Genomic DNA, 14,481 nt, shown 5'->3' with positions numbered 1-14,481 from the left:
TTTGGTATTATTAGTCATTTAAAATATTTCTAATTATTTTCTAAATAATTTTAAATATAAAATTCTTTTTACAACTTTCAATAACTTCATGGATATCGAACCATAAATGGCCAAAAGACAATACGAAAAATATTAAAAAAAAAAGTTGAAATAAAATACATAGAAATAAAATAAATTGAAATAAAGCAAAGATAAATAAAAATAAAATAAACAAAAATAAAAGAATAAAGAAAAATAATAATTTTTACGATTTCGTATAAATATTATATAATATATTGTTTTTTTTTTTTTTTGTGGCTTTTTAAAGTTTCCTTTTTATTTAAAAATATTTGAAGTTTAACGGTACTGAGGTAAAGAGAAAAAAAAGAAAAAAGAAAAAGAGAAAAAAAATAATTAGTAAATCAATATATTTTTATAAAAAAATAATAATAATAATAACACATACTTTGTTGAAACCGATGGCTTCAGCGTTTGAACGGAAACAACGTCTGCACATCATAAGACCATACTTTCTGATGATACCATGGTGGTTACCACAGGTACGACAGGTACGTGAACCTGGACCAAAAGTTCTTGGGTGAGTTAACCATAATTCTCTAGCCATGTTTGATTCTGATGTAAAAGGTTTTTTTAAAAAATAAAATAAAAAATTAGAATTTTAGTTTTTTAAAAATTGAAAAAAAAAACCTATGGCTTTCGAAAAAAAAAAAAAATAAAAAATTTTAAAAAAAAAGTATTTTGGTAGAATGTCATGTTACTGTTGGTTTTTATATTTTTTCTGATTATTATTATTATTATTATTATTATTGTTTATTTGCTGTATTTATTTATCACTAAAATATTATCTGTATCCCTATAATTTATTTATAAACTTTTTTTTTTTTGTTTGTCTTTTATTTTTTATTTATTTATTTTTTTGTGTTGTTTTTATTAAAATATTTTTCATATTCCATTAAAATTTGATTAACCATTAAATATAAACTATTATCTGTTACATCATTGCTGTTGCCCTAAAAAAAAAAAAAATCGGTTTTTTTTTTATCTGTTCTGTGTATGATGTGTTTTTATTTTTTTTATTTTTTTCCATTATCTAACATAACATCTCTTCCAAATTAATTTTTATACTTTAAAATTTCCTTTTTTTTTTTTTTTTTATCATATTATTTAAATAATATGTGATAGATAAACCAAAAGTTATTATATATCTATCTACTCACTTTATATGTGCTGCTAACGAAAAAGAGAGAAAAAAAAAAAATAAAAAAATTGAAAATATTATTTAAAAAATGAAAAAAAATTTAAAAAAAATTTAAAAAAATTGGGCTTTTTGTCTCATAGAAATTTTTTTTTACAAAGATTTTCGTAAAATTTTTTTACACAGTTATGTAAATAGATTGAGGCACCACACAAAAATTCGTCTTTTTTCATCAGATTTTTTTGAGTCATGTCAAATATTTTATTTTTATTTTTAGTTTTAATATTTAATTAAATTAAATAATTACATATGACCATGATTAAACAATAAATTTAAATAAACACCAATAAAATAAAATAAATAAAATAAAATAAATAAATTGAAATAAATAAATTGAAATAAAATAAATAAAATAAAATAAAATAAAATAAAATAAAATAAAATAAAATAAAATAAAATAAAATAAAATAAATAAAATTAATAAAACAAAATAAATAAAATAAAACAAATTTGATCTTTTTTTTTTTTTTTTAAATTAAATAATATAATTTTCTATTATACATTTTTTTATTTTATTTTTTCTTACACTGACTCTTTTACTACATTTTTTATAAACTATATATTTATTCTTTTACTAAAATTGCTGATTTTGGTAATAGATTTGATTGTAAACAAAACTTGCAAAATCTTTTATGGAGGTTGGTTTTAGACTTTTTTAATTTAAAAAAAAAAAATATTAGTGTTTGAATTTGTATTTTTTATTATATAATAAATTATTTTCATACTTCAAAATCGTTATAAAGTTCTCTGTGATGGTAAAAGGCGTGTGCAAAAATTCTATATAATCTTCTACATATTGATTGAAAATGTTTGATTGATGTGGCTGGGATTTCAATTCTTTTTGGAAAATGTTTATCGCTGTTTAATATTGCTGATGTAGAATCTAATGTATGAATAATATAGTCTATAGCTGAACACTGTAAAATAAAATATTAATTTAAATATTAATAATAGGTTAAATCGTATTGAATATATTTTATTATTTACCTCTTGGGTTTGTTTATGAGATGCACATAAAAATAACCAATCATCAGTTGCTTTCATTGATGGGCATGTAGTTTGATTGCAAAAATCTTTAAATAAAGCTGTAAAGTGATTAAGTTCTAATGTAAATTGTCTAATTTGTTCATATTGCCATAAATTTATATCATGATTTGAAGGCATTGATAATACATAGTTTGTATTGCATTCATCTTTTCCTAAAATAAATAAATATATAAGTATTTTATTGTATTATGTAATATTTTGTTTAAAATGTAAACATACTAATTCTATCTTGTATATATTCTTGTGTTGCAAAACTACTTTCATTTTGTTCATATTCTATTGGATCCCAATTATAGAGTTCTTTATTCTTTGTACCGATTCTATTTCTTCTTTTTGGTTGTTGTGGTTGTTGTAACTCGATTGATTCTTCTTCTGGACTAGTTGTCATTTTATATGTGTATATATATTTATGTTTATTTGTATTTTATGTGTTTATGTGTTTATGTGTTTATGTATATATGTATATGTATATGTGCGTATGTGTGCAGTTTATTATTGTTTTAAACTATTATTTTATTATTTTATTATTTTATAATTTAATTTAAATTTATATTTGTTATTTATTATTTATATGCGCAATGTTTATAAAAATAATAAAAATAATAAAAATAATTGTTATGATTATAATAATCCAAAGGTAATTCTAAATTTAATCTAGATAAAAATAATAGTGATTTGTATGTAATTTTAGGAAAATAAAAAAATTTTAAAAAAAAATAAAAAAAAAAAAAATAAAAAAATTTATAATTTTATTTTTATTTTTATTTTTTTTTTTTAAAAAAAGATAATTTTGTATTAATTATACACAAATTGATGAAATTATAATAACAATTTAGTGAAAATGAAAGTAATTTAAGTAGGTGTGTTGTGGTCCAAATCTTTTTTTTTAATGTTAACACAATCAAAACAATTTTAAAGAGAATTTTTTTTTTTTTTTTTTTCTTTTTTTTTTTTTTTTTTTTTTTTTTTTTAAAATTTTTTTAAAAAAAATTTTTTTTTTTTTAAATTTTTTTAATTTTTTTTTTTAAAATAAAAAAATTTAAAAAAATGGGAAAATTTTTTTCAAAATGGGGAAATTTTAATAACCATTTTGGGGAAAAGAAAGGAATTTAAGGGGGGTTGTGGGGGTCCCAATTTTTTATAACCCAAATTTCCAACCAAACAATTTTAAAGAGAAAATTTTTTTTTTTTTTTTTTCTTTTTTTTTTTTTTTTTTTTTTTTTTTTTAAATTTTTTTTAAAAATATTTTTTTTTTTTTAAATTTTTTTAATTTTTTTTTTTAATATTATAAAATTTAAATAAATTGTAAAATTTTTTTTAAAGAAGATATAAATAACATTAGTATATAGTGCAATAACAACAATAATATTAAATAAATTTAAATTTTATATAATCAAAATTTACAACAAAAAAAAAAAAAGTGAAACATTTTTTTTTTTTTTTTGGAAGAATAAATAAAACTCAATTAATTAAATCCAGGTCAGCAGTAGACTTTAAACAAATACAATAAATTATAAATAATACAAAATAAAAACCATTTGTTTTTCTTTTAAAAGATTATAAAATGGCACGAAAAATAGGTTCAATTCATATTGAGGGTTTGTTTCATTATTTTTTAGTTTTATAAATAAAATTAAAATAAAAATTAAAATTAAAATTAAAATAAAAATAAAATAAATAAATAAATAAATAAATTAAACTATGTATCTACATACTTTAAAAATTTCTTTTTTTTTTTTTTTTTAAGGGTTATCACAGAAAAAAAAAAATAATAATAAAAAACACACACACACAACCCACATTCAATACCACCATATTTTTTAAAATCAAATTTTATAAAAAAGATTATTAATAAAATTTTTATAAATACAGTTCTTGAAGGTAGAAATTTAATTCCAATGGATAGTGATGGCCAATCGGATCCATATTGTGTTATATTGGTCGGAGATAAAAAGAAAAAAACAAGAGCAGTTAGACATACATTATTTCCAAGATGGGAGGCTGATAATTCATTCGATTTGTATGTAACATTGCTTAACAGTTAAATTATAATTAAATAAAGTTACTAACACATCATATATTATTATTACAGTAATGTTGATTCAAATCTACAATCAATTACAGTTGAAGTTTATGATTGGGATAGATTTAGTAGTGATGATAGAATGGGTTTATTAAATATTTCAATGACCCAAATTTCAGAATATATAGTGGATACAGTTAAATGGTATACATTGTCACCAATGAAACCGGATGATAAAGTTAGTGGTGATATTAAATTAAAAATAAGATTTGATAAAGATAGATCCCAACCAGTAGAGGTAAGCAGATAAATTATTTTTTAAAAAATGGTTTTTTTTTTTAATATTAACCAACCACCTTTTTTTTTTTTTTTTTTCAGAAACCATTAATTAAGGCAATTAAAGATATAGATTTAAATGCAATTGAACAAATGATAATTAAATCTAAATTGGATTATTCAGTACAGGATAGCGAAGGAACACCAGCTATTCATTTAGCAGTATCATCAAATAGTATACCGTTAATTAATACTTTACTAAGAGGTTCAGATTTAAAGATTACAGTTAAAGATCAAAATGGAAATTCACCCTTACATTTCTTTGCATGGAAATGTATTTCATTTAATAATTGCGAAGAGGTTGTAAATAAATTAATCGATAGGGGTTGTGGTGTTAATGATGAAAATCAATTGGGTGAAATTCCACTCCATAAAGCATGCTTAGCTACATTACAAAAATCAACAATTATTGATCAATTAATACAAAGAGGTTCAAGAATTAATCAGTAAGTATTTGAATTAATTATAATATTATAACTCTATATTCTATATTTTATTGTGTACTAATGTTATATTATTTACTTTAGTCAAACTAAAATTGGTGAAACTCCTTTACATTATTCAATTAAAGTGGGTAAAATGGATTTTGTTAGATTTTTAATTTTAAATGGTGCAGATTTTAGAATAGTTGGTGGGGCTCCACCAATGAGTCCAATAGAGTTATCAAAGTCATTAGGACACACATCAATTAGCAATAAAATTCAACAAGTTTTAGATATTAGTGATTGGCTTAACAGTTTAGAGTTGGAGAGTTTATTACCAGTTTTTATTCAAAATGAAATCTATATGGATGTTATTACAGATATCGATGAAGGTACATTAGATAGTTTTAAGCTATTATCTGGTCAAAAAACAAAATTATTAAGAGCAATAAGAAAAATGAAAGATCCATCATCAACTTCATCCAACTCATCTCTTAGATCAACTTCATCAAATCAAATTTTGGGTGATAGCGTTGGTAGTAACAGCAGTGAAAATAGTGTAGATATAAGAAATACGAGTAATTCAAATTTGAAAAATTTTATAAGATCAAATAGTACATTAAATAAAAGTAGTGGTAATTTAAATAATAGTAGTGGAGTTGTTAATGGTAATATAAATAGTAATCAAAATAATAATATAGTAAATAAAAGTAATAAGGATTTAAATAGTTTAAAAAATACAGAGATAAATAAAAGTAATAATAGTATAATAAATAATAGCAATAATAATAATAATAATAATAATAATAATAATAATAATAATAATATAGTTGATAATAATGTTAAAACAACAACAACAACATCATCAATAATTACAACCACTACTACAACCACCACTAAAGCAGGTGAAGTTGAGGAAGCAGCATCAACTACAACTTCAACAACTACAACTACAAATATTACTACTGTTACTACAGAACAAGGTCCAAATTTAAATGTTTCAGATTTATCAGCTTTAAAACATATTAATTTAGATTCAGATAGTTGGGTTATAGATGAAAGTAATTTGAAGTATAATGTATTACTAGGTACAGGTGCAAGCGGTAAAGTTTATAAGGGTACTTATAAGGGTCAAGAGGTTGCAATTAAAGTTTTAAAATCATTTACCGATCAAAAAGATATTGCAGAATTTAAAAAAGAGTTTCAAATTGTTAGTTCACTTAAAGCACCTGGTGTTGTATATTTTTTCGGTGCTGGTATCAAAGATAAGCTTTGTATAGTTATGGAATATTGTGCTAAAGGTAGTTTATATCATATTTTAAAAGAGGATACCACTCAATTCACTTGGGATAATTTCTTCCACTTGGGTCTTCAAGCTGTTAGCTCTTTACAGTCACTTCATGATTGGACACCACAAGTTTTACATAGAGATCTTAAAAGTTTAAATTTATTAGTTACAGGCGATTGGACCGTTAAAATTTGTGTATGTATTGTAATTTTTAGAAAGAAAACAAAACAAAAATAGAATATTAATTTAATTTATCATTTATATTTAGGATTTTGGTCTCAGTAGATTTGATACTGGTTCAAATTTAGAAACACTTGGTAAATTAAGAGGTACATATGCATATGTTGCACCAGAGGTTTATTTTGGTAACAAGTATACCACAAAATCAGATGTCTATTCAATGGGTATGATTCTTTGGGAGATGACATATCGTTGTATTAAAGGTTCACATCAATTCCCATATCAAGAGTATCCACATTTGAAATTTGATTACCAGATTTTAATTTCATCAGCTAAAAAAGATGTAAGACCAACCATACCAGCAGGAACACCAAAGTCATTAGCAGATTTAATCACCAAAACTCTCTTAAAAGAATCATCGGCAAGACCAACCACAAGTGAGTTTTATTCCGAGTTATTAGAGATCAGCAAAGAATATAATAGAAATAGAGATGAATGGGACAGTAAAAGAAATATACCCCCACAACAACAACCACAAGTACCATCATCATCAGAATCATCCAATTCATCATCTTCCTCATTATCGAATGCTGCAGTTGCCGGCTCACCATCCTCATCCTCATCCCCTCCACTCCAATCTTCATCATCACCAAAAATTCAACAACAATCACCAAATAGTCCATTAACCACTGAATCAATAGTGACACCCATTTCAAAAATTAAAGAGCAATTATTAACAAGAACTCGTAGTAGTTCTTCACCTATAGATCCTAAATCATTAGTAATGGGAAAGAAATAATATAAATAAATAAATAAATAAATAAATAAATAAATAATAATAATAAAATTATATAATATATATTTTAAATTATAATAAAAATAAAATAATAAATTAAATAATAACAAAATATTAATACATATTAAATATAAAACATAGTTTAGTAATACAAAAATTAATTTAATGTTTTTTATTGTTTTAAAAATTTAATGGTTTTTCTTTTTCTATTTTTTTTGAACCATTAGTTATTTTGGAAAAAATATTTACTAATGATGCAGTGGGTGATGTTAAATATTTCTTTTTTGATAATGCTCTTTGCGATTTATCTATATTTCTTAATATTCTTTCATTTTTTTTAATAATTAATTCTTCTCTTTTTGCAAGGGGTTGTAATAGCATATGTAATAAATTATGAATTGAATCAATATCGGAAGAGTTAATATCATAATATGGTATTTTTAATGATTTTATTTCTTTTAAACATGGTATAATTTGATTTGGAGCATCTAATTTGGTACCGGCAATTATGACTGGAACATCTCTACCTTGGAAATATTCGGATTTGTAAAGATCCAAAAAATAATTTAAATTTAAAAATGAATTTTTATCAGTCAATGAATAGAGGAATATTAAAGCGTCATATTTTTGAATTTCATTAAATGTTATTATTGTGCCATCTATAAAAAAAAATTAGTATCATGAAAATAGATTTTTTAAAAGTTTTAAAAAGTTATAATGCTTACTTGTTTCTTCAAACTTTAATTCAAATTTAATATTTCCAAAACAAAAGGTATATGAATTGGACCATATATTATTGTTATTAAATTTAATGTTTGGGTTATAGTCTTGGTTGAATAGGGAGTACAATAGTGAGCTTTTTCCAACTTTTGGATCACCTAACACATTTATTGTTATTGGTTTTTTGCCTAAATAAGATTCGTATGTATGCATTGTTTTTATTAAAATTTATATTATTTTTATTTATTTTAATTTTAAATATATTCTACACTGCTATTAAAATATTATATAGTTGTAATGGGTTAGTTTTACTGTTTATTTAACTTTTGTAGTAAGTCAAATATAAAAAAAAAATTTAAATATAAAAAAAAATAAAAAATTTTGGTGTAATGAAATAAATAAAATATTATAAAAAAAAAATTAAAATAAATAAAATATAAAACAATTACCTTACTTTATTATAACACATACTGATAATAATAAAAATACCTATTTATAGAAATGAAAAACAATCACCTTTTATGAATAAGGTGGTGTTTACTATTTTAGTACATTCTTTTTTACAAAAATAAAATCAAGATAAAAAAAAGTATTAAACTTTATCATTTTTTTCTTTGTTGTCAAATTCTTTGTTTTTTATAATATATTTTACTAGAATCTATTTTGTTTATGTATGCATGTTTTTTAAAAGTTTTTTTCCCCCCAAATTCAAAAAATTTAATTTTTTCCCACACACAAATAAAAAACAGACATACAAATAAACTAACACCCTAAATTTTTTTTATTATTACTGAGTTTTCACTATTTTCAATTTTGAAGGGTTACTAACTGTTGTTATTTTAATATATATAAACTATTAAATTAAAAACCCATAAAATTACAATAAAAATTTGTATCTTGATTCAAATAATAATTTGAAATAAAAAAGTAAGAATATAGGGTTATTTTCCAATAATTTTATTATAAAATAAAACAATATAAAAAATAACAACTACAGCAACACCAAAAATATCAGCAGCAGTAAAAGTTACATTTTATAACTATCGTATTTTTATTTGCATTGTTTGCATAATATAGTATAAAAAAAATAAAAAAAAAAGAAAAAAAAAAAGTTTGTTTTTTATGAATAATAATATAGCAATAAATAGTTTTATATTTTGTTTTATTTCTTTTTTAATAAATATTGATTTGAAATTGCTTTAAAGGAAACGACATATGGAGATACATCGTTATGAGTTGATAATGATTTGAATACTAAACCTTCACGAAGTACTTTTGGTTTTGATTCTTTTAATTGTGAGAAACCATCGGCTAATTCCAAAATATCTTTAAGAGTTTTACCATTGAGTGAGAAGGATTTAAATAAAATTGGGGCACCATGATCTTTCATAGTTAAACCTAGTTTTTGTAATAATTCGATTCTTTCGTCGTATGTTGCATAACGGTCTTTTTCGATTAAATAAATATCGAAAATTTTATAATGGTGTTTTTTTAAAGCGTAAATGTTACCTTGGATTTTTGGACCAATGATTTCACCTTGAATAGCAATGTTTAAATTGGATTCTATTAATTTATTTATTAAATCTAAATCTTCGATAATGGCTTGATGAATATCTGTGGATGGTTCTACTTTTTCTAATTGATAATTTCTTGAGCAAATACCGTTTTTGTCCTTATATCTATATACAGTGATGGAGGAACCTTCTAATTTTTCAGTTACTTCAAATTCCTTATCTTTATGTGTATCAAAATAGTGCAATAAATTTTGAATTCTTCCTTGATCGGTTTTCTTTATGAATGATGGAAAAGTGTAGATTTTTGTTTTATTTGGGCCAGTTCTTATAGTTGGTACATATTCTTCAATCTTTTTGATACCAATAAACTCGGTTAAGTTGTAGCCAAGTTCAATTGGAATAGTTTTTCCTGTAGTTTCGTCTTTAAGTTCAATAATTTCATCAAAACGTTCACTGTGGTATATTGGTGATACTTTTTTATTTGGATGGTTTAATAATTCTTTAACTGGGATGCAATACCCTTGTGATATTTGACCTCTAAGTTTAATAGTTTTGATTTTAAAACTCTTTTTATCCAAGCCATCTGAAACAAAATATGGCCATGATGGTAACAACGAGTCAATTTCTACATAAACTACTGAATCTCCAATTTTATATAACCCTTTTTTGACAATAACTCTCCAACCCAATACTGTAGCAATTTCGATAATATCTGCACCTTCAATGGCTTCTAAATTGGAGATTTGATGAAAATATGCTAATGGTCTACCTGATTCATTTAAATAATCTCTGCCTTCTTCGTCGCCAATTTCAACTAAATTTTGTTCGAAATTATTATTACTATTATCAGTTGCACCTTCCATACTTGACGAATTAATTTCTAATTTTTCTTTTAAATCGTTAATAATTTCCATTTTTATATCGTAATTTTATATTTTTTTTAATAGTTTTATATTTATAGTTTTAGTTTTATTATTTTTATCTTTACATAATATAATAAATAAAATTTTTATAAAACATAAAAAAAAAAAATTTAATTCATAAATAACCCCAAAAAAATTTTTTTTATTTTTTTCTCTAAAATGTAATCTTTTTTTTTTATTATTTTTTTCTCATAAAAAATTTTGGAATTTACAAATATTAATAGTTTTATAAAAAAAATAAAAAATAAATATATTTCGATATTAATATTAATTTTTTCTTAAAAAATAACTAATACTTTAAAATAATATGTTTTTTTTTTTTAATAGACAACTAAATAGTTATTTGCTAACCCACAAATTTTTTATAAAAACAAACCCCTAATTTTACAATTTATTCACCAAACTTCACAAGATAGAAAAAATTTACCATAGTTTTTAAATAAAAAACAATAAAAATATATTTTATTAAAAAATTTACCATAGTTTTTAAATATTAAAAAACAATAAAAATTTATTTTATTAAAAAATTTAAAAAAGCATTAAAATTAAATTTTGATAATGAATAGAAAATTAACTTGGAGAATTTTTAATTCTATATATTAATAATAAATGATAAAATTGATGATGATATTTGACCCGGATCTGTGACCAAATGACATTAATTATAAAGTACATCAGTGTTAATTGTTTTTGTAGATGGTATTTAATTGATAAATGATGATAAAATAACCCATTGTTGAAAATAAACTTTATAGGAAAAATGCAATTAATTCAGAGTAAATAGATTTTAGAATTGAAATTTCGTTTTTGTAAATTCTAAATTATAATATTGTTGAGTTTCTATTATTATTATTTATATTATTGTTATTTTCAACATGGTCCATTTCCATGTATCGATATTATTATAATCCATATCTAATTCTATATTATGGTTATTAACACTGTATACATATTAGTTGATTATTATTTTTATAAATATTTATATTATTATATATGTCTATGGATGATGAATTATTTATATTTTCATCAATGTCATGGAATATAGATTATTATTTATATTATTATCATTTTATTTTCATTATTATTTGTATTTATATTGCTATGTGTTGAAATAGAAAGAATTTGAATCTTAATAAATTTTAAAATTAAATATTAGATTCTTTTATATTCAAATATAATAATAATTATAAATATTAACTTTATAAATACCTTTAAAGTACAAATACCCCGATGAATGATGAATGACCCTGAAAACCACAATTTATAAGAATAAAGTAAACCCCAATGAATAATGGGTGACTTAAAAAAACCCCCAATGCTTTATAAATGACATAAAAACCCATTTAAAAGAATAATCTAAAACCCAGTATATGATGAACGATTTGAAAAAACTACAGCGTTTGATGAATTAAAAAAACCCAAAATGTTTGACGAATTAAAACCCACAATGTTTGACGAATTGAAAACCACAGCGTTTGAATAACTTAATAAACCCACAATGAATGATGAAATAATTGAAAAACAACCCCAATATATGATGAACGATTTGAAAAAACCACAGCGTTTGAATGACTAAATAAACCCACAATGTATGATGAAATACTTGAAAAACAACCAATGTTTAATGAATGACTCGAAAACCACATTTAAAAAGAAAATGTTGAACCCCAATGTATGATGAGTGACTTGAAAACCCAATTAGAAAGAATATATCGAACCCCCAATTTAATAGAATATATGGAACCCCAATGTATGATGAATGACTTGAAAACTCCAATTAGAAAGAATATATCAATGTTTGATGAAGGACTTGGTAACTCCTATTAAAAAGAAAATACTGAACCTCAAATGTTTGATGAGTGACCTGAAAAAAACCCCAGTGTTTGATGAATTACTTGAAAACTACAATTATAAGAAAATACTGAACCGCGATATAATGGAATATATGGAAACCCCAATGTATGAATAATTACTTGATATAAATAACGTATTGAAACTGAAAAAGAAAGAATTGAATCTGAACTAAATAAGTATTAAAATTAGATATTAGTTTCTTTTATATTCAAATTTAATAATAATTATGAAATATTATAGTTACCTTAAAATAATGAATTTCCTAATGTAGACTTAGATAGAACGTGAATCTTGAAAGAGAATGAATTAAACTAAATATGAATTAAATATTAGTATATTTTATATTCAAATTTAATTTATGTATTTATAAACACTATAGTTACCATTATTATATAAATGCCCTATTGTTGACACTAAAGAAAGAACATGGTTGTACTGAAGAGAAAAAACCTGATAATGCCGAGGAGAGAAAGAATTATAAATAAACTGTGAGAGAAAGAATTATAAATTAACTATATAAGAATTAAAAATAAAATATTAGTTTCTTTTATATTTAAATATAATAATTATTATAAACACTATAGTTACCTGAATGCCCTATTATTGACATTAAAGAAAGAACATTGTTAAACTGGAGAAAGAACCTGATAATACTGAGAGAGAAAGGATAATAATTATACTATATAAAAATTAAAATAAAATATTAGTTTCATTTATATTCAAATTTAATAATATTTAAGTAAATATTAATATTATAGTTACAATATGAGGAGAACTTGTTAATGGAACCTTGAGAACGTTATTTTGTAGAGTTGAAGCTATTGCGATAAATTGTACTGATAATGTTGAAAACGATGAGAATGTTGTCCAATGATGATGTTTGCAGTTTAACCTTTTGATTTATTAATAAATACGTTTCCATATGGATGGTTTTTTATTGATTTATGTCCATGTAATCATAGAATTAGTGGCCAGCTAATTCTTGATACATATTCATGAAATCTAATAATTACCATTTGAAACGGTAATGGAAATCTATTCGATATCCATTTGGTCAAACAATTCCAAATCGATATTGGGTTCGTTGGAATTTGCATCATCATTATTTAAATTTGTGGACGTTGATCACCTTGCTCTATATTGGCTTCGTTTATTGAACCATTGACTCTCTACAATTAAATAATAAATTAAATTAATATATATATATTTTATTTATTATGTATAAAATATGGTATGAGTTACTAACTCTTACTGAAAAGAATGGAGCTCTACAATTTGGACAGGTGTTATCACGACGATAAGACCATTCCATAATGCAATCGTAACAAAACATGTGGTTACAATCGATTGCTGCAAGTTGGCTTGGTTCAATTCTGTCCATACAAATAGTGCAAGGATCTTGGTTTTCTCTACGTTCTGCTTCTTCTCTTTCTTGTTGTTCTCTTTGTTGTTGTTGTTCTCTTTCTTGTTTTTCTCTTTCTTCTCTCTCTTGTTGTTCTCTTAATTGTTGTTCTCTTTCTCTTTCTTCTCTTTCTTCTCTTTCTAATCTTTCTCTTTCTAAATCTTCTAAACGTACCCTTTCGATTGCTCTTTGTAATGTTTCTTTTAATATTGTTTGGGTACGTTCTAATTCCTCTCTTTCTTTTTTTTCTCTTTCTTTTTGTTCTTTTTCTTTTTTTTCTCTTTCTTTTTCTATTCTTTTCTTTTCAAAAGCTTCTCTACGTTCTTTAATTTCTTTTTCTAGTCTTTCTTTTATTAATCTTTGTCTTTCCAAAGATTCTATATGTTCTCTTTCTTTTCTTTCTTTTTCTAATTTTTCAATACGTTCTTTTTCTTGGGTTTCTCTTTTTAATTCCATATATTCCTTTTCTTTTTGTTGTTCCCATTTTAATATTTCCATATTTTCTTTTTCTAATTTTTCTTTATCCATTCTTTCTCTGGTATGGTCGAATGGTGAATATGGAAATACCTTTTCTGATTGAGATGGTTCCTTTGGGGCATGGTGTTTTTCAAGAAATTGTGTTGGGGAATGACTTAAAATTTCTTGAGCTACTGAAGAACGACCAGAATTATCTTGACTATTATGATATTCGGAACAACAATATATGTTTCTGAATGCGGAA

The 14,481-nt window shown here is 22.8% G+C and overlaps 7 protein-coding genes across 7 annotated transcripts; 1 reads left to right on the top strand and 6 right to left on the bottom strand.

The window, feature by feature from the left end:
- Positions 1-263: 263 nt before the first annotated feature.
- DICPUDRAFT_51529 (40S ribosomal protein S29) lies at positions 264-1,230 on the bottom strand. Its single transcript, XM_003294405.1, has 3 exons — positions 1,218-1,230; positions 446-612; positions 264-345 (listed from the first exon to the last, which is right to left on the bottom strand). The coding sequence occupies exons 2-3, from the start codon at positions 602-604 to the stop codon at positions 337-339; spliced, it is 168 nt and encodes a 55-aa protein (XP_003294453.1). The 5' UTR covers positions 605-612; positions 1,218-1,230; the 3' UTR covers positions 264-336.
- A 588-nt stretch (positions 1,231-1,818) lies between these two features.
- On the bottom strand, positions 1,819-2,690 carry DICPUDRAFT_159452 (uncharacterized protein; the record flags this gene model as incomplete). Its single annotated transcript, XM_003294404.1, has 4 exons — positions 1,819-1,905; positions 1,981-2,172; positions 2,243-2,454; positions 2,522-2,690. 4 exons carry the CDS (start codon positions 2,688-2,690, stop codon positions 1,819-1,821), a joined length of 660 nt encoding a protein of 219 aa, XP_003294452.1.
- Positions 2,691-3,866: 1,176 nt separating this feature from the next.
- DICPUDRAFT_43457 (uncharacterized protein) lies at positions 3,867-7,350 on the top strand (the record flags this gene model as incomplete). The annotated part of the gene is made up of 6 exons (XM_003294406.1): positions 3,867-3,900; positions 4,175-4,322; positions 4,395-4,623; positions 4,704-5,107; positions 5,189-6,566; positions 6,640-7,350. The coding sequence occupies 6 exons, from the start codon at positions 3,867-3,869 to the stop codon at positions 7,348-7,350; spliced, it is 2,904 nt and encodes a 967-aa protein (XP_003294454.1).
- Positions 7,351-7,527: 177 nt separating this feature from the next.
- On the bottom strand, positions 7,528-8,280 carry DICPUDRAFT_84927 (uncharacterized protein; the record flags this gene model as incomplete). Its single annotated transcript, XM_003294403.1, has 2 exons — positions 7,528-8,006; positions 8,073-8,280. The coding sequence occupies 2 exons, from the start codon at positions 8,278-8,280 to the stop codon at positions 7,528-7,530; spliced, it is 687 nt and encodes a 228-aa protein (XP_003294451.1).
- A 949-nt stretch (positions 8,281-9,229) lies between these two features.
- DICPUDRAFT_43460 (uncharacterized protein) lies at positions 9,230-10,444 on the bottom strand (the record flags this gene model as incomplete). Its single annotated transcript, XM_003294402.1, has 1 exon — positions 9,230-10,444. The coding sequence occupies one exon, from the start codon at positions 10,442-10,444 to the stop codon at positions 9,230-9,232; it is 1,215 nt and encodes a 404-aa protein (XP_003294450.1).
- Positions 10,445-13,093: 2,649 nt separating this feature from the next.
- On the bottom strand, positions 13,094-13,280 carry DICPUDRAFT_159446 (uncharacterized protein; the record flags this gene model as incomplete). The annotated part of the gene is made up of 2 exons (XM_003294401.1): positions 13,094-13,250; positions 13,273-13,280. The coding sequence occupies 2 exons, from the start codon at positions 13,278-13,280 to the stop codon at positions 13,094-13,096; spliced, it is 165 nt and encodes a 54-aa protein (XP_003294449.1).
- Positions 13,281-13,464: 184 nt separating this feature from the next.
- Positions 13,465-14,288, bottom strand: DICPUDRAFT_159445 (uncharacterized protein; the record flags this gene model as incomplete). The annotated part of the gene is made up of 2 exons (XM_003294400.1): positions 13,465-13,527; positions 13,605-14,288. 2 exons carry the CDS (start codon positions 14,286-14,288, stop codon positions 13,465-13,467), a joined length of 747 nt encoding a protein of 248 aa, XP_003294448.1.
- Between the last annotated feature and the right edge of the window lie 193 nt (positions 14,289-14,481).

Source organism: Dictyostelium purpureum, assembly GCF_000190715.1.
Source record: "Dictyostelium purpureum unplaced genomic scaffold DICPUscaffold_562, whole genome shotgun sequence".
Taxonomy (NCBI): domain Eukaryota; phylum Evosea; class Eumycetozoa; order Dictyosteliales; family Dictyosteliaceae; genus Dictyostelium; species Dictyostelium purpureum.
Note: the sequence above shows the minus strand (reverse complement) of the source record. Positions and strands in the feature narration are given on the sequence as shown.

What these genes read in the sequence shown, in the direction of transcription:
- DICPUDRAFT_51529 (XM_003294405.1), bottom strand. Translation starts at nt 604, where the DNA reads ATGGCTAGAGAATTATGGTTAACTCACCCAAGAACTTTTGGTCCAGGT.